Source organism: Dermacentor albipictus, chromosome 6 (genome assembly GCF_038994185.2).
Source record: "Dermacentor albipictus isolate Rhodes 1998 colony chromosome 6, USDA_Dalb.pri_finalv2, whole genome shotgun sequence".
Classification (NCBI taxonomy): domain Eukaryota; kingdom Metazoa; phylum Arthropoda; class Arachnida; order Ixodida; family Ixodidae; genus Dermacentor; species Dermacentor albipictus.
The window spans coordinates 225,931-249,653 of record NC_091826.1 but is presented as its reverse complement, the minus strand read 5'-3'; the positions used below and the strand labels follow the sequence as shown (position 1 = coordinate 249,653).

The following is a 23,723-nucleotide window of genomic DNA, read 5'->3' as shown; positions in this document are numbered from 1 at the left end:
TCGACATTTTCACAACGCCTCCCGTGCTGGCCCATTTCGATCCTTCTGCGCCTACCGAAGTCCGTACTGATGCCAGCGGTCACGGAATTGGCACAGTACTGGCACAATGCCAGCGTGGCCACGACCGTGTTATCGCTTATGCCAGCAGGCTCCTCTCACCCACGGAGCGCAACTATTCCATCACTGAGCATGAGTGTCTGGCCCTAGTTCGGGCGGTTGCGAAATTCCGCCCATACTTATATGGCCGACCCTTTTCCATTGTCACAGACCATCACGCGCTTTGCTGGTTATGCTCACTGAAAGATCCTACAGGAAGACTTGGTCGCTGGGCCTTACGCCTCCAAGAATATTCGTATACTGTCGCCTATAAATCTGGCCGACTACACAAGGACGCTGACTGCCTGTCTCGCTACCCGGTCGACGAGCCTGACAACGCCGACAGTAGTAGCGCCAACGACATTTTCTCTGTGTCTGCCTTCGCTAACATCGCCGATGAGCAGTACCGAGACCTATCGCTGCGAGCACTTATCGAGCGTCTGCGCTCTACACCTACCGACGCATCCGTTTGCCGATATGTACTCCAGGGCGGCTTCTGTACCAAAGGAACTTCCTCCCTGACGGATCTGATCTTCTTCTTGTCATGCCAAAACATCTATGACAGACTGTGCTCTTTGAGATGCACCACGCACTCACTGCAGGACATCTTGGGGTAACCCGCACGTACGACCGCATCCGCCGCCGCTTCTATTGGCCTGGTCTCGCGCGCTCCGTTCGACACGATGTTGCTGCCTGTGATCCCTGCCAGCGTCGGAAAACACCTCAGGTGCTACCTGCCGGTCATCTCCATCCGATCACCGTCCCTGTGGAACTGTTCTTTCGTGTTGGATTAGACCTGCTCGGTCCCTTTCCCACATCATCCTCTGGGAACAAATGGGTAGCCGTCGCGACTGATTACACCACCCGATACGCTATCACTCGGGCTCTCCCTACCAGTTGCACCACTGACGTCGCGGACTTTCTCTTGCGTGACATTATCTTGCTTCATGGCGCCCCGCGACAACTGCTCACTGACCGTGGTCGAAACTTCCTCTCGAAAGTTATCGCTGACATTGTGCGTTCCTGCTCCATTTGACACAAACTGACTGCCTCATACCATCCGCAAACCAGTGGCCTGACAGACCGGTTAAACCGTACTCTTACTGATACGCTGTCCAAGTACATTTCGAAAGACCACCACGACTGGGACATTGCCCTTCCTTACGTAACATTTGCGTACAATTCTTCCCGGCACGACACCGCCGGATTTTCTCCATTTTATCTACTGTATGGTCGCAAACCTACCTTGCCCCTAGACACGGCACTTCCTCCTGCTGCAATCTCAACGAGCGAGTATGCGAGCGACGCCATCGCCCTCGCCGACCATGCACACCAGCTTGCCCGTGCTCGACTGACGGCCTCACAAACCACTCAGCAGTGTGAGTACAACGCCCGCCATCGTGACGTACACTTTTCGCCTGGTGCGCTCGTGCTCCTGTGGTCGCCCTCTCGTCACGTCGGACTTTCAGAGAAGCTCCTTTCGCGATACACAGGGCCCTACCGCGTGCTGCGCCAGGTGACGCTTGTGACTTACGAAATTGCTCCTGTGCGTTCAACCTCGTTCTCTCCTCTGGCATCTAGTGATGTCGTGCATCTCAGTAGGCTCAAGGCCTACTACACTGCTTCCGAGTCCGATCTTTAGTCGCTCCGGGACGGCGCTTTTGCAGCCGGGGGTAGTGCTACGGAACAATATGTGCGATCACGAAAAGGCGAGCAGTGTGAAGACGACGACGACGATTAGAAGCTAGTGCGGGCTTTTGCCTCTTGGCCAAGCGCAGCGTATTTTCTTGTAAATATACTTGTGCATAGCTTTTCGTCTGCGTCTTCCTACGTAACAATATTTTCACAATCACAGTTTTGCCTCGTGAACAAAACTGAAACTGATTATTCAAGCCCTCTGTCTAGGCTTCCTACCGAAAAGTGCTGTATGTCTGAAAAACAACTTCAATGTGACGAAATTGGCAATCAAAATCATCAACCTCTGGTGACCGACTTAACAGGCATGTTGACAAGAGATTCCAGTTCTTGCTATTAATTTGACTAATAACATCTGTAAGCAAACCCATGCATGCTTACTAGCACCAGTTGCTCCATTCATCCTTCACTTGCTGAACCACGGACTCTTGATCCAGTAGTCTCACATCTCTAGCAAACCATTTGGCCGATGTGGTGTGCTGTCCTACTACTGTCTAAGTCTTTGGTATCACGTTAAAGTTGCCTTTTGCAGAGAGCAGGTGGTGCTGTTTTTTGCTCTCCCAAATGTGTGAGGTACCTTTACGTGGGCAACTCTCGGGATGAGCAAGAGTACGCTTATTCTTTCAATTCACTGTGTGTGACTGGTTGATTGCCGCATGTTTGCGGCCACTATTAGGCTGTCTTATTGACACTAATGTGATACTCTGGTTATTTATCTAAATTTATCTAATTTATCTAATTTATCTAATTTATCTAAAGTGTTCTTTATTTTCTAGCAAATGCGGTATTTTGGACTCCTGATTATTCAGACTTTTTGGTGGTGCCCATTAAGTACAATGTATTGGTTGGCAACTGTGAAGTTACGCTGCATTCTGGTTTCCTGCATTACAGAAGTGTTTGACAAGTTCCTGCTGGCCTACATTGAAAAATACAAATACCAATCTGTGGATACGTGGCAGTGGAAGGCTTACCTGTACGACTACTTCAAGGACAAGGTGCTTTGTCTCTCTGCCTGTGGTCTCCGATATAGTGAAGAAATGTTCTAGAAATTGAAAAGTTATAATGCTCATTAACTCTTGAATGGCAGTCTCGGGCATCATTTTATTTACTTTGCAGGCAGATATTCTCAACAGAGTAGAGTGGGAGGCCTGGTTGCACTCTCCAGGGATGCCACCTGTGATACCAAGGTGAGGATTGTCCTACTTTGACACGCATTGCAGGGTTGCTAGAATGAAGCCAAGGATAACTGCAAATTGTCTGTCCTGTTAGTTGAAATGAGTCTACAGTGTGGGATATCACACGCACTCTTGGGACAACATAGTAGTGCAAACAATCACAAGGGCATTTGTTGCACCTTTCATACACTAATGCCTGCTAGCCGAATTACTATCCAACATGCTGATGGGTACGCAGCAAATTGGGGAAGTCCGACTCAGTGCGACTGGATAGCGAGCAAACAGGTTCGCCCCATGCTGGACACCTAATGCATAATCATTCATGTGTACGGTCACACAAATGGTGGCACGTTCAAATGATCACGTTCCTCCATTCCGGTATCCCGCTCCTAAGCCTTTTCCGGGACAGTCGCATGCGCATGTGACTGTCACAGTACACATGCGAAACGACCACACTGCTTGCCGACCCCAAGCCCAAGAGGATGAGCCTATTCCATTTCGCGCCCAAGTGACCTTGCCGTTAGGTGGCTTTAGCAGCACAACACTTGGGCCATTTCTCATGCTAATCTGCAACGACACTGCCCGCTGCGCCTTACAATCGAATGTGAAACCAAACCACATTTGTGGCGTTGGCAACAACATGCTGTAAGACACAGCGTCATCGCTATCAGACATTAGCGACAGAGCATGCTTTTGTGAAGGTTGATTTTGTGCTCTGCTAGGATCTAGAGCGGTATTCTTTGCCAATAGCTTTCAGAGATACTATCACTTTCGCAAGATTTCACGCAACTTGGCACTAAATATGACAGCGTAATTGGCCGCCAGCAATTCTGGTGTTGTGCCAAGCTTGCTATCTGCACATAGTGCCTGCACACTGTGAGCTGCACAGTGCGACAAGTCCGATGCAGTCTCTCGCAAAAGTAATAGCAGTATCTAAAGTGATCACTCGGGAATGCCGCCCCCATGTGCTTGATATCTGTGGCCAATAAAGCACAAATGACGATGACGTGCCGCTTTCATTTGGTGGCATGTTACATTCAGGTACACTTTCATTAAGCCCGTGATAATTGGGTACATCTTAGAATAAAGTGTAAGTACAGTACATAGTGTCCTGATGATTGAAGCTTTTTGGAGAGAGAGGAAGAGTAAATCTTTTTATTGGGGCCCTCAGTCCAGGGCTAACAGGGAGCGATTACTTTTTGAAATGCACTGTTTAACACAACTTCATGATGTGAGCTTTACACTTCATACAGCTGCTTCGTACTATGGGACTTTACGTGAGTTTATTTACATATATGTATGTTTAGCTTTATGTATATAATTTGCGAGTCTGTCTGTTCCTCGCCTGCATAATTCTGTATAATTCTGTATTTTGCTGTCTTACTGAGTCCCTGTACAGGGACCCCCTCCCCCTGTATTTCCGTAGGCAGTGCTTGAGATGTTTACTAATAAAAGGTTTGTTTTAAGCAAAAAATATGCAATATTTCTTACGTGTTATTTAAAAGCACTCTTTTTCTCAAAATTTTGGCAGGAGACATGAAACAGCTTTCTGTCAGAAGACCCATGGGCTACTTCGGTATTGTGTAGCCTTAGATATGCAAACCACAAATTTCCAAGACTGAGCAACTTTGAAAACTACACTTGAGTTGGTTCCGACTACCGCAAGCTGCGAAGCATCTTTTTATGATATGAAGCACAGCTTGTAAATACACTACACCTGGGTGCATGCTTGCATGTGCCATGGCAGTAGACACAGGGAGTGCTGTCCCCACTGTGACATCAAGAGGACACCACGTCTTACCAACTGTTACTAACACCAATATCCCGGCGGTCCAAAGTTCCGCATCTACCAGTGTGGTCCGAAGTCCACACTGTCAGGTGTGAGTAAAAATGAAACATCATGCAGTTATTGCCTTATCTGCTGTGCAAACATGCAGAAATTATGCCGTATTTACTCGAATCTATGCCGACCCCAATTCTAAGCCAACCCCCTAAAGTCCGAAGCCAACAAAAAAAAATATATTACCTCGAACGTAGGCCGAATAAAAAAAGCGAGGACAGCGTTCACAAAATGCAAACAGCATTTATTGAATCTGAACGTGCAGAGCTCATTCAAAGTCATCATCGCTGCTAGACTCATCGCTGTGTTCCTTGTCACTGTCACCTTCAAACAATGCACCATCTTCGGTACCATCAAGCGCATTAGATATGCTGCACTTTTCAAAGGCGGGCACGATCAAAGTACCTGGGATGTCGTCCCCATGCTGCAGCTACCCAGCCCGCCGATGCACATTTGATGCGGCCCGTTGCCGTTAGCATGTTGTCTTCGTCAGTCAACCAGTCCGTGTAATATTTCCGCAGACGATCGTTGAAAGGTTTGTTGATGCAGACATCAAGTGGCTGCAACTGGCCCGTCATGCCGCCCGGTATGACAGCGAGGTCCGTGTTCGCTTGGGCGAGTGCAGCCTTCACATTGTCAGTCAAGCGCCCATGGTAAGAGTTGACAACAAGGAGCGAGTTCTTTGTCAAAAGGGCTCCTGGACGCCATCGCCACATAATCTTAACCCACTCTTCCACCATCGCACCCATCATCCACCTGTTCTCATTTGCCCGCACAATGACATTTCTTGGGAAGGTTTCTCGATAAGGCAGTGTCTTCCTTTTAAATATCATATAAGGAGGGAGTTTATGTCCATCAGCTGTGCAGCACAGCATCACAGTTGCGCGCTGCTTCTCATAGCCCACAGAGCGCACCTTCACCTCCTTGGCACCCTTTTCATTCACGGTGTACGTCACTGGCATATCAAAATACACAGTTGTCTGGTCAGTGTTGCCGATTTTCCCAAGGTTTTAGCCTGCCGCTTCTCTCTCACAGCACGTAGCCCTGAAAAGCTATCAGCTTTTCTTCGAAATCGCTTGGCAGCTTCTGGGTAATTGAAGTGCGGCGTCGGAGGCTGAAGCCGAAGCGCTTCATGAATTTCTGAAGCCAGCCCCGGCTGGCTTTGAAATCCTTTGGCATTAGGCTTCGCTCCCTCAAAAGTTCCCTAGCTTTCGCTTGGAGCACTTCTGTTGTCACTGGAAGGGCAGCAGTTCTCTGCAAATAAACAAAGGCAGCCAAAACTGTCTCCACGTCGTGGTGACGGCCTTTCTTTGGTCCGCTAAATGCCATCCTCATTGCGGCGCAAGCATAAAGCTGCTGTCGTTGTCCCCTCCAACGACAGACGTTTTTCTCGTCGATGCCGAAGTCCCGCCCGGCTTGAAGGTACAACGATGCCTCTGCGGCTATCAGAACTTTTCGCTTGAAAGCGGCACTGTAGTGGCATCTCCTACTTGGTGCCATCGCGACAACACCACGCCGCGCACTGATACAGCCGACATGACACAGGTCAAAATGGCAACCTCGCTTGTGTACGGTTGGCTACTGGCACGGCTAGTAGCAGCTGCAATACTGACTTTTCTAAATGGCGCTAGCTATGCACCATATTTAGCATTCTCAATGAAAAACTGGCGCATTTTTTAAAATCCTCAAATCTAAGCCGACCTGAGAGTTTGGAATATGATTATTTGAAAAAAACTATTGGCCTAGATTCGAATATGTACGGTAGTACAGCCGAACTCATTTTAATGATGCTAGACATAATAATCAATCAGTTATAACCACCGCATTTCACAGCATTTACCATTTCCTTACCCAGCCTGTAGAACTCACGCCATCCACGATACGCTGTCCACGTCGGGACGTGGTTGAGACGTGGCGATGTCACAAAAACAAAAGACATGAGCTGTTATTCCCAAAATTCCAAGGAATAACTTTGTAAAGAATGTAAGCCATGATATGTGTCACGTGGCAGGCCTGTGCGGTTGTGGTTCAGAATGATTATTCACCAAGCGACGCCCGTGGCGGTGACACCGGATTTTCTGCGACACGGGCCCTTTAACGCTATCATGTTAGTACATGACAGGTGTGTGACACAAAGGAAAGACCCGAGTGTCAACATTTACACCATGTCGCATGTGCACAATGCCCTCTGGGCACTGTAACTAGACATGACCCCCCCCCCACAAATGCAGCAGTGCAGGAGCTGCCGTGCTTGTCTCCGTGCTCACCTGCAACAGCAATGACAGTAGTGGGAGGAGGTGGAGAAAATGTTAGCAAGGGATGTGGGGTTCTCCTCCTGTGCTCTTGGGACAAAGGAATGACAACACAGTAGTGCAAACAATCACAAGGGCATTTATTGCACCTTTCATAGATCAATGCCTGCTAGCCGAGTTGCTATCCACAAAACATGCCGATGGGCGCGCGACAAATTTAGAAGTCCGATTCACCGCGACCGGAAGCGAGCGAATATGTTCGCCCCATGCTGGATCCCAACGCCTGGTCGTTCGCGTGTATAGTCACGCGAATCATGGCGCGTTCGAAGGCGGCCACGCGAGACGGTCTCGCCGAAGCATCGGTCGGCGCACGGCACGGCACGTCCGTCCCGCTTGCTTCCCGAACCCCAAAAGAGCAAGCGCCTTCCTTTCGGCGCCCAAGTAACCTCGCCTTTCGGCGGCGTTAGCAGCACAACACTCGCGCCATCTCTCGGACTGCGCTTCAACCACATCGACCGCAGGGGACGTCACGCAGGCCACGCGGCGAAGGGGGATTACAGGAGACGCGCTATGCGGGAAAAACATCAGGGGAGGCGCGAAAGTCGCGCATTCCCACAGGGAATAGAGATAGACAGAGGAAGCAGTTTTGTGAGCTACAATGCTACAACCCAGAATGCCACTGAAGTGTGCACTTAATGCCGAGGAGACAAAGGATTGCATAAAGCGTCAAGCAAGGTAACATTTCGCATCATGTCACGACTGTTGTACGCCATCAAAATGTCACCGACAAATAACGTCAATAAATGCAAACCACAGTTTTTCTTTTTCTTTTCTTTTTCTTTCCCTGGCTTGCACAGCGCCATAAGACAGGCCACAAGGCTCTCTGGCTCTGGCACGGCGGCAAAAGATGTTGATGTTGATATGGCTTCACCCTTCCAAGCGCCCTCTGCGTTTGCACTTGGAGGCTATTCCAGTCTCTGAGGCTCATTGTTCTGCCAGGCCAACGTACCGCCGTGATTTTACAACGAAAAGTGGAAACACTAGGTGTTAACCAATACAAACGCAGTAAGCTGGTACGTTTTAGATAGATAAAAAATGCATTATGTTCAAATGCTGTTGAGTCGAGGATTTGACTTTACAAGTTTTTAAACGAAACTACTCCTTAGGCGGGTACAATTTAACAAGGTTTCACTGTACAAAAGAAGGGTGCATGCGAAGTTCTGAAGCATGGAAGTGAGATTTAACTTTGTGGATAGATCAGTGCGCATCATCCCTTCCTCTAGCTGCAGTCCGATTGCGCCGAAGATTCGACCACTGCAATGGACTATTGCCGCTTGATTTCAGAAGCCACATGAAAAATTGCTCACTTTCAACCATGCTAGGGTAACCATGCTATCAAGTCACATCTCCAGCATGCTTCAGGGTGAAACCTTACTGTGTATAGTGGCTGTAGCCTCTAATCTCAAAGGCCACGACGGCAGCACACTTGTGCAGAGTTCTCTGTGTGCCACGTTGGTGGCTACACATGTAATCTCGGAAACTGCGGTGATGGAATTCTCATTTTAGCACAGCTTTTCGTGTGGCACCACATGCACTACATTATGTACACTGTTTGGATGATTTGGACCAATTTGAACCAACAGCTGCTCAAGCATTGCTGATGATACTCAAGCGGCCCGAGTCGGCTTGAACACGACGCGACGCACCACCGCCACGCAAAATTAGAGAGTCAGCGGTTATAGTTCATCGACACTTCATTTATGTTGTTGCTGATAACGGTTCACAAAGGTGTTCTGCTTTTCAAACGTCGCACTTTTTCAGTCAAAGTGACATAAAAAAATTAACTTCGCAGCTCCTGATGTGCATCTGGCCGATGCTGCAGCCATAATGGCAAGACTTAGCAAATTGCCAGCATGCTGCAGTAGTTTCCACTCCCTGCGAATAGAAAGCTTACACTATCGTATGCAGAATCCAATTGTATCCCACTGATAATAAAATAATAAAATAGACCACAAGCTCTTGAACAAAAAATAGCAGCAAATGCACATATACCTTCAAAATGGGAGGTGATTGGAACCAGGGGGTGCCGTTTCAAAGGGGCTAAGATGCTGCATTTCATTCTTTCGAGGATGTCTTTAATGGAAACTTGCTGTTAGATGCGGAAAAGTGCCGGAAGCAAAAGTCAAGGTTGTGGTCTCTATATCGCTGTGCTTCACTGGGAGTCGCCAAAACTACTGTGTGGATCCGAGGATCCAAGCCCTCAACGAGACCATCGGCTCAGTCGCAGTGCTCGATGTGGACTCTCATTCAGTCTCCACTAGGAGCTAGGCAGACTGCCGCAAGGAGAAAGCCCAGAGTGCAAGCAAGGGATTTATTATACGACTACCGTGGCATTGTCTAGCTGCTGCATCCTGTCCTTACCGTGCGCATGAGCCAGAGCTCCCGCAATTCGAGGGTGGCACAACAGTACAAAAGAATGCTGTAACATGGCACTATACAGGACATGGATGGCTCCCAACGACCGTGCTACCAGAGCACGCTCCTTCAGCTCGATATAGCCAAAGCTAGGCAAACCGGCGCAGTACAACCACTGACATGAAGTGAGCCATGTCTCTGACGTAGCCTCCAGAACCAGAGCAGTGAATAAATGTGCACCCACGTCTGGTCAAGAACCCTCAGTGTGGCTGGCAAGCAGAATGGCTGACTGGGTGAATCAGTGTTCAGATAGTTTCCTACAATAATTACTAAAGGAAACTTTGGCGTTGCAATCATTCAGCCATCATGGGAATGATGGGAAGTGCATGGATTTGTCTGATCTTCGTGCTTCTGGCTTCAGACATTTTTGTGACTTTATTGCGCTTTACCTGCCTTCATTATCCTAAATTTCATAGCAATCAATACTTTTCTAAGTGCACAAGACTGCAAACACACACAATCACTACTAATTGCAGTGGTTCAGCCTGTCTAGGTGACCAAATCAAAACGCACCAAGTGTTTCTATACGCCGACTTGTCCGCGAGAGATTAATGCGGACATTCTATGGTTCTTGTCGGTGCATGCATCTGTGGTGCAATGTTTTCGATGTCGGGCCTCCATGCCAAAGGTCCTGTGTTCGAATCCTGCCATCGGACAATTTTAATAATGTTTACTGAATTATCTGTCACACAGTACCTTGTTGAAAATGACGAATTTTACAAAGTCGCGGAGCCATTTAAAGCCAGAAGGATGAAGTTTAGGCAAATGCATGTACTTCCAATAATTCCCATGTTGGCTGAACTGCCTCAGTTGCAGCTCCCGTAGACACTAGCGCCAGAGTTCCCTCTAGTAGTTCTTGTGTGAAGCTATGGGAGTTCAATACGCACCATTCATGTCGCTGTCTGAGAGCTTCTCCTCACATCCCCACCACCGCTGTTGGCTTAAGCCACCAGGAGAGAGGAGATGAGTTACTGCCCAAACAGACCAACCGGGTGAGCCCCTGGTCTGCTTTGGTGCAGTTAACAGCAAATGTTTCATGGTCCTGCTGCTGTACAGTGCCCTCATAGAAAAGAGAGAGCGAAAGTGGCGGCCTACGTGCACAAAGTTCAAAAGTGACTTTGCCGCAATACGGCCTCTATGCCCAAAATGTGCTGTGCTATCGCATCGCAATGAAATAGATGAACGCAATTCCTGTAAGGCACTGAAAATCTTAGTTTCAGTCTAAAGTGCTGTCAAATCATAACTGCAGGCGGCAGTTACAATGTCGTTAATTTTTTCGCATTTTGAAGGGCAAATCCACATATAGCGAACTACCAATACAGTGACCCCATTTTGTGGAACTATTGAATTTGTTATAAACAGGTTCGACTGTATTGCACAAAACAAACAAGTCATTGTTACATTATTAAGGCCAGCTATCGACACTGACCTAGAATGTCCTGCTTAAAACAATGAACAGCACCTTATACTGCACTAGTGCTGTTGGAAAAAAGTAAGGTGTCTAACATGCTCATGGGGACTTTTGGGGAAGTGCCTTGTGCATATGTCGAGCAGCCCTGCTTAGTTGCCAGGGAATTCTCTGGTGTCGCTAGCCTACTTTATGATAAGGGTGCATGTAAGCTTGAGTTCAGCTTGTCTCTGGCTTGAAAATTGAATGAACAAGCTACTGCAGGGACTCATCCATCCTGGTGTGCTTGTCTTGTGTATTTGTTTACACTTGTGTCCTTATTTATTTCAGCTAATTGTTAAACAAACATTGGAGCAGCATGAACCATGAGTTTTTCTTTCCACACAGTTACAGCCGAGCACTAGTCATACCGTGCGAGCAACTGTGTGCCAAATGGGCCAATCCAGGAACCGACTCCAAAAGCTTCTCACCTGAAGATATTTCCTCCCTTCAGCCTGGCCAAAGGAGCTTGTTTCTGTCACTCCTGCTGAAGGAAGTAAGCAATACAACTATAAGAGCTACTGTTAATGATGCCTGCTACCTTAATGTTTTAGCAAACTGTAGTACCTTTTCTGGTGCAGGAAAGAGTGGGAGTAGAAAGACCATCTGTATGAAGAGTTAAGAAAAAAGGTGCTAGTTTGTTTTAATTATAGAGAGGGCACCACAAAAACAACACAGACTAAGAGGGAACACGTAAGAACTGATGATGTGTTCCTTCTTTGTCGAGTTTTTTAACACTGCCCTCCCTATACTTTAAAAATGAACCAACTAACCCAAAGTTTTATTGCAACACAGTGCTAATTTGCCTCAAGTTTACTTCTTTTGTATGCACTCTGAACAAAAATTTGTGAGAGCAAGCGAAATAAATATAGTGAAATGAAAGGTCATTTTATCTTTTGCATTCCATCCAGATGTGCGGACTTACAACAGCCATCACAATACCTCTGCTGGTAGAGTAGCAGTGGGAATACTGCCACTAAACGGTGATGCAAATGGGGTTTCTTTAGTGGAAATTGCTACATCAGTATCTGCAAATCTCAACATGAATTTTTACTATTCATAGTCCTATGTTTGTGCTCTATAAAACAGTTCTTTTTTATCCTCAAATTCATAAAAACTGTTACATCTGCCACGAAGTATTATAGCCGCTCTTACCAGTTTTTGCCTGTTGAGGCATCATTACTAGGGGTGTGTAAACCATAATTTCCGAAGCCGAATCGAAACTGAATCAAAGAGTGCCAGAAGTAAATCAAATGAAATACTTCTAGAATATTTCTCAAAAATTAAAGAGCCGTTCTCACAATTAATATAGAAGGATCTTCACATCCTAGTTCACTAGTTTGCAATAAGTGTATCTTGGGGATCAAATGGAAGTAGTATTTGCAACATGAAATGGACACTGTTTATTAATTGCACAAACAATACATTGTGTACAATACTGCAGCAAATAACATGAGTACGGTTAAACCCACTTATAATGTTACCTTTCTTGCAAATTCTGCATCTCTGCCAAAGCAGACTTAAACCACATCATGTGGGGGTGTCCTAAGCACCCCCTTTCCCCTTTCCTCAAGCAATTAATATCTAGTGAGGAGCAATGGGAGGCTGTCTTGCACAGCTCGAGGCCCGACCTTGAGGAGGCCATCCTGGAGTGGGCTGAGAGGATAGAGGAGGCCTACTTTAAGTAGTTCCTCTCCCACCCTCTATTCTGTTGCCCCCTTCTTTTTAATGAGAGATAAATAAAGTTTTTTATCCAACAATATATCTGATATAACAATGAGCAGCCAATGCACTGTCTCACCCATCACCTTGGCTTAGCCGCTATGGTGTTGCACTGCTAAGCACGAAGTTCTAGGATCAAATCCCGGCCATGGAGACCACATTTCGATGGGGGCTAAATGCAAAAATGCCTGTTTCCCGTGCATTGGGGGCGCGTTAAAGATTCCAAAATAATAAAAAATAATCAAGGGGTCAAGAATAATTTGGAGTCCCAATGACATCACCAAACACATTCACTGGGGACGACGTCTCTTTCTGCGCTGCGCCCGCACCCCAAACTAAAGAGGCCGCAGGCGCTAACGCTATGCCTGTTACAGACACATACCTACCCGAACCCCGCCACCTTACACATCTACCCGGACCTCTACGCCGACGATGCGTGCCCCTCTTGAGGGGTTACGGCAACACTCGCACACATGCTCTGGGAGTGCACAAACGCTCTGCCCAACTCTACCTCCAGAAAGTGGGAGAAAACCATACGAAGCCCACTCCTACAAGACCAGCAATGGGCCGTCCAGCAGGCTCTCGCAGCGGCTGCCAGGTACTCCCTGTCAGTCCCTGCATGGGAGTTGCCCACTGCGCGCTGATGTGCATCTTGTTAGACTTTTATTAACGTTTGTCCAATCAAATCCCTCATTATAGCATGCCTCATAATCATATTGTGCTTTTGGCATGTAATACTCCAGAATTCAATTCACTTCGATGCACTGCCAACTTTTGTATGTGTATTATGGCGAAATCACTTACTACAGTGCTCTTATGCTGCATTATCGGTTATGACAATATAATCTGGCTACTGGGTCCTATAACCTCCTATATGAACACGACAATCAAACCCCGGCCCTCAGTCCCCAGCAGCTGCGAAGCAACTGACCATAGCGGCGGTCAGAACTGCGATGCAGCAGAGGGTGCTAAGAATCACTGGCTCCGGACAGGCCGCCATTGGAATATGAACCTGGCATCGTTTAACGCTAGAACGTTATCTAGTGAGGCGAGTCTAGCAGTGCTATTGGAGGAATTAGAGGGCAGTAAATGGGATATAAAATTAGGCTCGGTGAAGTTAGGAGGCCAAAAGAAGCATATACAGTGTTAAAAAACGGGCACGTGCTGTGCTACCAGGGCTTAGCGGAGAGAAAAGAACTAGGAGTCGGATTCCTGATTAATAAGAATATAGCTGGTAACATACAGGAATTCTATAGCATTAACGAGAGGGTGGCAGGTCTTGTTGTGAAACTTAATAAGAGGTACAAAATGAAGATTGTACAGGTCTACGCCCCTACATCCAGTCATGATGACCATAAGTCGAAAGCTTCTATGAAGACGTGGAATCGGCGATGGGTAGAGTGAAAACTAAATACACTATACTAATGGGCGACTTTAATGCCAATGTAGGCAAGAAGCAGGCTGGAGACAAGGCAGTGGGGGAATATGGCATAGGCACTAGGAATAGCAGGGGAGAGTTATTAGTAAAGTTTGCGGAACAGAATAATATGAGGATAATGAATACCTTCTTCCGCAAGCGGGATAGCCAAAAGTGGACGTGGAGGAGCCCTGATGGCGAGACTAGAAATGAAATAGACTTCATACTCTGCGCTAACCCTGCCATCATACAAGATGTGGACGTGCTCGGCAAGGTGTGCTGCAGTGACCATAGGATGGTAAGAACACGAATTAGCCTAGACCTGAGGAGGGAACGGAAGAAACTGGTACGTAAGAAGCCGATCAATGAGTTAGCGGTAAGAGGGAAAATAGAGGAATTCCAGATCAAGCTACAGAACAGGTATTCCGCTTTAACTCAGGAAGAGGACCTTAGTGTTGAATCAATGAACGACAATCCTGTGGGCATCATTAAGGAGTGTGCAATGGAAGTCGGTGGTAACTCCATTAGGCAGGATTTGAGCAAACTATCGCAGGAGACGAAAAATCTGATCAAGAAACGCCAATGTGTGAAAGCCTCTAACCCTACAGCTAGAATAGAACTGGCAGAACTTTCCAAGTTAATCAACAAGCGTAAGACAGCAGACATAAGGAAGTATAATATGGATAGAATTGAACATGCTCTCAGGAATGGAGGAAGTTGAAAAGGAGTGAAGAAGAAGCTAGGAATTGGCAAGAATCAGATGTATGCGTTAAGGGGGGACGCGGGTCTTGAAATCGCGAAAAATGGTCAAAAATGGCAATTTTCAAAAATTGCGTTTTTGAAGTCTTTAATGTCCCAACTATGCCTCTACAAAATATTATGGCTCAATTCATACTCGAAGTATAAAAAAAACGGCAATTTATAAACGTCGGTGAGCCGAAATTGAACGCCAAGCGCGAAGATTTGCCTCATTTTCAAGCTGCCGTAGCTCCGCGCGACGCGAACCGATCGGCGCCATCTTGGTCTCGTTTGAAAGCTGGTTTCCCGCTCTCCATTCTGGCGCCCCTCGGCACGCTGTAGACCCTCGTGCAGCGGAGCGATCGGCACCCCAAGCACCCGTTCTCAAGAGCGAAATCGTCGCGAGACAGCCGCTGATTGGGTGAAGCGGGCGCCTCCCCGAGGCGCAGCCCTCTGATTGGCCGCGACGCATGCTTCGCCTGCCGCGGCCCCGCGGCCGCGTTGTTCGACTCCTTCGCGTCGTCTGCTTTCGCCGGCGCGCACGTCATTTTTTTCGCATTCCTCTTGTATTTTTCGTTCTGCCTTTTTCTTTATCGTTCTTGTAGATATATTGGCTATTGAGTCGCCTCTTTTAACCACGAATTTCTTGCTTTTGCGTGCCTGGTGTCTTTGTTCCGCGTGTCACGATGGCGCGAGACGCGCGCTTGAAAGCAAGCACGCGAAAAGCAGTCAGCAAAACGAGGCGCGCATGGAATAAGAGCGCTACATCGTCGAGAACTACAGCTTCGGTGATGCCGCAAGCTGCTGTGGCATAGAGATATGGCTGTGGCCTTGGTGGATGCGGCTGGAGTGAGCTCGCCAACAACAGCTTCGCCGGTGGACGCGGCTGGACAGTCCCGATCGGTGTCAACTTCGGTGTTACCGCAAGTCTCTGCAGTGCCGGTGGATGCGCCTGGACTAAGCCCGTCGAAAATGCTAACTTTTGAAACGCTGCAAGTCGCTTCGGATTCCGTGTCGACGGAAGCGGCCGAGCCGGCTTACCTAAGCCTAACGTCGACTTCGGCGTTTCCGAACGCCGCTTCGGTGCCGACGGACGCGGCTGAACCGAGCTCGCGTGCTCAACGCTTCGACGCGGTGTTTTGCGCGGAGTGCGCGGGGCGTGAAAAGTACGCAGACAACATTAAAACTTCATTGGCGAAGAAGTCCGCGACTTCCCGCAAGTTCGAGCTAATGAACGTCGGCGCAGCAAGTAAAGACGACTTTCTGAGCTTTTTTTTTTTTTTGCCAAGTACCAATGAAATACAGAGGTTTTCACAATCTTTACATGAACAGATTTCTTTGAGTTTGGTGTTATTGTGTTCAGTAATGACTGGGCTGCATGCTAAAGCATTAAATTTTTCCATGTGATAGGTAAACAAAAGTGGCAGAGTAAGCAAAACTTTGAATGCAATTTTCTCAGCTTTGCTTTTTCGATCAAATGCCTTTGCCTTACAGAACTTTTCATAATGTTTGCATCAACTGATTTTATTGAATTAGGTATCATTTTTTTCAGTAAAACCTCAACTACATCCTAAAGCTTTCCATTTTTCATTAAACCCATTAGACTAGCAATTAGGTCAAATGTAAGCTAATTACTCCCGCATTGTTTTTTTCTTCCTACTTTGTTATTCATTCATGACCTATATGATCACTTTTTAAAAATTTCTTTAGCTTTAGGATGTGCAGTGGGCCCTTGGAAATGACAGCCATTCTTTGAAACTAGTTTTTTTAATTAAGAAATTATCATAATGGCCCGTAAGAAAAGACCTATGTGGGATGAATTATTTTGCAATATCTTCATTTATAGATGAGATATATAAAATCTGAATATATATTTGGGATCAGCATTCAAAGATATATCTGCATGCCAATTTTCAGGAAGATATGCTACGAAATAAAAAAAAAGTTTTCAAGACCCTCATCCCCCCTTAAGAGACAAAGCCGGCAATATCATTACAAATATGGATGAGATAGTTAAGTCGCTGAGGAGTTCTATAGAGAACGCCGGAAGAAGTAAAGAAAGCCTTGGGAGATATGCAAAGGGGGAATGCAGCTGGGGAGGATCAGGTAACAGCAGATTTGTTGAAGGATGGTGGACAGATTGTTCTAGAGAAACTGGCCACCCCGTATACGCAATGCCTCAAGACCTCGAGCGTACCGGAATCTTGGAAGAACGCTAACATAATCCTAATCCATAAGAAAGGGGACGCCAAAGACTTGAAAAATTATAGACCGATCAGCTTACTGTCCGTTGCCTACAAACTATTTACTAAGGTAATCGCAAATAGAATGGGGAACGCCTTAGACTTCTGTCAACCAAAGGACCAGGCAGGATTTTGTAAAGGCTACTCAACAATAGACCATATTCACACTCTCAATCAAGTGATAGAGAAATGTGCAGAATATAACCAACCCTTATATATAGCTTTCATTGATTACGAGAAAGCGTTTAATTCAGTCGAAACCTCAGCAGTCGTGGAGGCATTACGGAATCAGGGTGTAGATGAGCCATGTGTAAAAAGACTGGAAGATATCTATTGCGGCTCCACAGCCACCGTAGTCCTCCATAAAGAAGGCAACAAAATCCCAATAAAGAAAGGCGTCAGGCAGGGAGATACGATCTCTCCAATGCTATTCACAGCGTGTTTACAGGAGGTATTCAGAGGCCTGCATTGGGAAGAATTGGGGATAAAAGTGAATGGAGAATACCTTAGTAACTTGCGATTTGTAGTATAGTGTCGCCCCCTGTCAGATCTATGTGTCATTGCACATGTATGTTTTGTAGTTGTTTAGCTAGATGGCGCACCCCCCTTCTGTCATGTGACGAACATTGGGCCAATCGGGAGGTGTCATCTGGCGTGTGAAGTCTTTTTAAGAATAAACGGCCGTGGCTCGGCCGAGTCTTCGTTCCGGTTTTCATCGGGAGCAGTTCGCTCCGAGTCCCCTTCACTGCGCCGGCGCTAGCCGCGTGTTTGCTGGTCGGGGCCTCCCGCTTGCCTGCCGCTGCCGACACAACATCTTTTGGCGACGAGGATGGGATTCCCGCTGCGGTTCCGACCGAAGCCCCGGGAAACGAACGAGCTTCGTAAGTGAAGCGTCCCTTCCGTGTCTGCACGGCCGGCAAACGCCGCCGACGCACTTGGCGTCGAGAGGCTTCCGAGCCTAGGCCTACTCGCCCCCTTGTTCTCCCGTGCCCCATTCCTGCTGCGAGCTCCGGCTTGTTTTCTGCGCTGTCTCCTGCACGCTACCAGGCATGGCTTTTACGGCGAACCTTCCCGTTTTTCTTGAAGTGCCCGGCCCACCGTCAATTCCCTGGTATCCCTGGAAACAAATTTTTCAGGCCCACCTCGAAGCGGCCGGCGGTGGCGACTGGACGGACGCACGACGAGCGTCCGCGCTCGTCAGCGCTCTCGGGCGTGAGGGACAACGGAAGTACTTTGCAGACGAGGAGCAGGAAGCAGCAAGGCCGTTAACCAGCGCAGCGTCAGCTTCAAGCAAAGCAGCAAGGCAGTCGACCGGCGCAGCGTCAACGTCAAGTGATGCGGTCCCGCCAGCGTCAGAGTTTCCGAGACTCTTGCAGCGGCTTGACCGGCTGTTCGCCGCGTCAACAAATGTCCTGGCGGAACGGCACGAATTCACCAGCCGAAAGCAGTTCGAGGGAGAAGGATTCCTGGAATTCGTGACCGCATTGAAGGAGAAGGCGGTACAGTGCAACTTCGGCACAAGCTATGACGAGCGCGTCCGAGACCAAATCATACATGGGGTAGCGAACGCCAGCGTTCGCGAAAAGTTATTGGCTCATGGCGAAACCCTGTCCCTGGACAAGGCAGAAGAAATTGGACGCTCGTTAGAAGCCTTGCATCGAGCGAACCGCGCGTTCGGCTCCGAAAATGTAAGAATCGAGGCAGCTCAATTTGGCGCTCCGTCGACGAGCCAAGATGGCCGACGTAGTCCGGGAGGCCATGAAGATGGCCGACTTCTTCCGAAAAGCCGCCAAGATGTCCGACTTCTTTCGAAAAGCCGCCAAGACGACGGACTTCTTCCGAGAAGCCGCCAAGACGACGGACTTCTTCCGAGAGGCCGCCAAGACGACGGACTTCTTCCGAGAGGCCGCCAAGACGATGGACTTCTTCCGAGAGGCCGCCAAGACGACGGACTTCTTCCGAGAGGCCGCCAAGAGGGCCGACATTTCGCACATGGCTCCTCCGGGAACCGTGGTGCATGCGATCGGTGTGGCAGCACGAAACATATTGCCACATACAGGAATTGTCCCGCAAGGAACCGGCGGTGCAACGCCTGCCACACGTTGGGCCATTTTGCATCAGTATGCCGAAAAACCCGTACTCTTCAGCACGTCTCTTCCGCAGAGACGCTGTCTTCAACTTCCGCAGGACAGCCGTCCGCGTCTGTCTTGACGGTGAGCACTTTGGAAGCTAAAAGGGATTTACAAGTTCCGGTCGTAGTTAACGGCGTCTCCATGCGACTGCCGGTGGATACGGGAGCGTCTGTCTCATTGATGACGGCCGAAGATTTTGGAAAGCACTTTGGTCGACAGCCCAGACTGTCACAAACAACAGTGGACTTGAAAAATTTTTCCAAGCAACGCATCGACATTCAAGGCCTGTTTCAAGCCACTGTCCAGTTTTTCCAAAGGTCATGCTCCGTCACGTTCCACGTAACGACTACAGGAACATCACTGCTGGGTTTAGACGCCATCCAACGCTTGGGCATACAGATCGACGGTACGTCGCTGACATGTCGTCTACCATCACTTCCTTCAGTACAGAGCCCCACAGGTGTGCCTCCGGGTTTTGATCACCTCTCCAGTGACGAGTTCGGTCTCGTCAACAACTTTGTGCACCGAATTCATCGGCAGCAAGATGCGAAACCAGTATCTTCAAAGTTGCGCCGACTACCCCTGGCTCTCCGTGACCAGGTCACAAATGAATTGCGATGTCTCGAGGACTGCGACGTCATCGAGCGCGTCGACGCTTCTGAGTGGGTGTCTTTACTCGTGGTGGTGCACAATAAGGATGGAACCATGCGGCTCTGTGTAGATTCACGGAAACAGGACAGTCTTGTGTCTCAAGCTCAAGAAAGGATCTTGCAGAAACAGTGGCAGACTAAACAGTACGTAGACAAACGTAGAGGTGCTCAGGCAACTCGTGTCAAGGTGGGAGACACCGTCAGAATTAGATTTAACAGGAAAGGAATTTTTAAGTACAGTAAACCTCGTAAAGTCAAGGCCCAGATAGGACCATCTACTTTTCTACTCAGTGATGGGAAGACGTGGCATGTGTCTAAGTTAACCCCAGTGATGAAGGATCCAACAGGTAGCACATTGTGTACAAGTGACAAAGATTTTTTGTACTCATATTCAAACTTGGATAGTCATTCCGATGACTCGTCTGTCGTGACAGCGTCTTCTCATAGTTATAAGCATCAGCTAAGTAGTTCGTCTGACTCTATCACTTCCGGGTCTGCACAGTCAGCAGTCGTCTCTGATTCCGTGGGGGAATCGGTAGCATCCCAGGACTTGTTGGAACGTCGAGAGGAGCTTCCTGGGCAACCCTCTCCAGCTTTGAGTGACAACCACATTCAGTTTTCCAACTAGGGGGAGGGAAATAATAGTGGGACGACTGGGTCTTTAAAGTCGACCGATACGCGTCGCAACCCCCAAAGTTCTTCTGAGGTACGCACGCGTCCTCATCGTGACAGAAAACGGCCTCCGTGGCTCGATGATTTTGTTTATGTAGTGTAGAGCACATTGCCGTCTTCGAAATGCCACGGCTAGGTGCCTCGCTGTGACATTTAGGACAGTCCACGTGTTTCATTAACACAGGTATAAAGTGCTCCTTGTTGCGGTGCAGTGAGTATTGTGCCGTGTTCCTTGTCAGACTTTGTTTGAGTCACTGCCTGTGTTTTGGTGCCCAAGACTGGTGCGCGTGTATGTGAACATGGGCGGGGACGGATTGAATTTGTTGTGGACTTAAGTGCGTGCTTTGTGTGCAACTGGTGCGCGTGTGTGAACGTGGGAGGGAATGAACTGAAATCGCCTTTGGATTTAAGTGCGCGTCTTGTGTGCGCGTTTCACTATGTTTACTTTGTTTCCAGGGGGGGGATGATGTAGTATACTGTCGCCCCCTGTCAGATCTATGTGTCATCGCACATGTATGTTTTGTAGTTGTTTAGCTAGATGGCGCACCCCCCTTCTGTCATGTGACGAACATTGGACCAATCGGGAGGTGTCATCTGGCGTGTGAAGTCTTTTTAAGAATAAACGGCCGTGGCTCGGCCGAGTCTTCGTTCCGGTTTTCATCGGGAGCAGTTTACTCCGAGTCTCCTTCACTGCGCCGGCGCTAGCCGCGCGTTCGCTGGTCGGGGCCCCCCGCTTGCCTGCCGCTGCCGACACAACACGATTCACTGATGATATTGCCTTGCTTAGTAACTCAGGGGACCAATTGCAATGCATGCTCACTGACCTGGAGAGGCAAAGCAGAAGAGTGGGTCTAAAAATTAATCTACAGAAAACTTAAGTAATGTTTAACAGTCTTGGAAGAAAACAGCAATTTACAATAGGCAGTAAGGCACTGGAAGTCATAAGGGAATACATCTACTTAGGGCAGGTAGTGACGGCGGATCCGGATCATGAGACGGAAATAATCAGAAGAATAAGAATGGGCTGGGGTGCGTTTGGCAGGCTTTCTCAGGTCATGAACAGCAGGTTCCCATTATCCCTCAAGAGAAAAGTACATAATAGCTTTGTCTTACCAGTACTCACCTACGGGGCAGAAACCTGGAGGCTTACGAAAAGGGTTCTACTCAAATTGAGGACGACGCAACGAGCTATGGAAAGAAGAATGATAGGTGTAACGTTAAGGGATAAGAAAAGAGCAGATCGGGTGAGGGAACAAACGCGAGTTAATGACATCTTAGTTGAAATCAAGAAAAAGAAATGGGCATGGGCAGGACATGTAATGAGGAGGGAAGATAACCGATGGTCATTAAGCATCATAAGCATCATTATGCTTATGGTGCTTAGCTGATGCTTGGACTGGATCCCAAGGGAAGGGAAGCGTAGCAGGGGGCGGCAGAAAGTTAGGTGGGCAAATGAGATTAAGAAGTTTGCAGAGACGGCATGGCCACTATTAGTACATGACCGGGGTTGTTGGAGAAGTATGGGAGAGGCCTTTGCCCTGCAGTGGGCGTAACCAAGTTGATGATGATGATGATGACTGGGTTGAGCTGAAAGGAACAGGACGCAAAATTCTTACAAAACAAGGACATGTGCAGCCACAGTTGTTGTCAATCTCACACCTTCATCACATCTGCCTTTGCACCACACACTCCAGATGGCAGGCCTTTGTCTCTTTCACATCGCCTTACACAGTGGTGGCCTCACACGCCCCTCACTCGTCTCTCTTCCACCCCTTAAATGTCGGCGCAGTTGGCTTGTGTATCAGAGGGGTGAAAGGCAGCCAGGAGAGGGGCATAAGGGTGCGTGGCTCAATGGCAGTGTGGCTAAGGTGAGGGGCACGCAAGTGAATGCCATGGTTCGTGTTTATTTTTCTCTAATGTGAAGCATTCTTTGTCTCAATCTTTGCGCTTTCTCTTAAATAGGTAGGTTCCTGTCTCACCTCGCTTTCATAGAAAGAAAATTGTGCATGACCGATAGTGGGATTGTACCTCTCCCGTCAAGCACAGCAGCCCGGTGCTGTAACTACTAAGTCACAATCGCACGTACACCTCTCTCGTTCCAAAGGCAGCCAGCTCTTTGAAACACTCAGCACCTGTGCCACGTGCCACTTTTTGATATTCTTTCGTTGGTACCATGTTAGACTGCACTATCTCCGGGGGCGGCTCACTTTCCCCCATTCTTTTCTCGTAATATACATGTAAACTGTGTGACATACTAAATTCATAATCGCCTATGTTAATCTCTTAACATTTCTTCGCTGGAGTACAGATGCCATTGTCGTTCTAACATACACTACATGACATAGTGGGTACATATGATTGTATAATGCGAAGCAGTGGCCAATGACATCACAATCCGTGTTTCTCTTGCTTACACTCGTCCACTACCCATGTAGAACCCAACAATCGTCATGTCATAAGCTCCCGTTGAACTAGCGATCAAATAATGCCAATATAGAAATAATGCCTTTGCTGCTATACAATTGTCTTCGATGTGGTCGTCATCGTGCTGCTGTCGTCACATACACGTACACTCCTGACCCCACGCACACAATTACTCAATTTACACAAACATCTATTCCCACAGTGTATAGTATCTGCACGGTTTTATTATTTTCCTGGATTTCATGTTCCTTTTTTTTTCAGCACACACACCCGATAGCCAGATTTATTGTTATAGCCAATAATGCGGCGCGGGAACATTGTAGTAAACGGTTTATTTTACAATAGAACACACACAAAAGTTGACCGTGGGGCATCTTCTCATTGTTAAATCCAAGTACAGTTGGCTTTCGTTTTTCGGCCCTAACGGGAATGACGGAAATGATCGCATTACACTGCAGTCAAATTAAACAAGATAAAGAAGAAGCGCACCGTCAATCCATTTAGCAGTATTTGCCTGATTTTCGCACGTCCCCAAATCACATGCACGCCCACTTTATATGTGTCCAAAGTAGAAAACTAACGTAGAAGTGACATTATCTTGCAGCCTTTTCATAGAACAGGGGAAGCGTTTCAGCTCTCCTCAACCAAAATGTCTGAGGCCCATGGTGATGAATTTGCCTTCACTGCAGCATTTGCTAGAAGTTGTATCAGCTCATTTTTAGCATCAACGCTTTCATGAGTGACG

At 47.8% G+C, this 23,723-nt stretch overlaps 1 protein-coding gene across 9 annotated transcripts in view; it reads left to right on the top strand.

The window, feature by feature from the left end:
• Window positions 1-23,723, top strand: part of LOC139060734 (leukotriene A-4 hydrolase) — a 154,425-nt gene that overhangs the window by 100,030 nt on the left and 30,672 nt on the right. For 8 of the 9 annotated variants that reach the window (XR_011514990.1, XM_070539776.1, XM_070539780.1 and 5 more), the window contains 3 exons: window positions 2,683-2,786; window positions 2,908-2,978; window positions 11,329-11,476. Coding sequence is in view for 8 of the 9 variants with exons in the window: in XM_070539776.1 (XP_070395877.1) it covers window positions 2,683-2,786; window positions 2,908-2,978; window positions 11,329-11,476 (323 nt within the window). In the remaining variant the exon portion in view is untranslated. The remainder of the gene's footprint in view (window positions 1-2,682; window positions 2,787-2,907; window positions 2,979-11,328; window positions 11,477-23,723) is intronic. The other variant, XM_070539777.1, reaches the window with a different exon arrangement.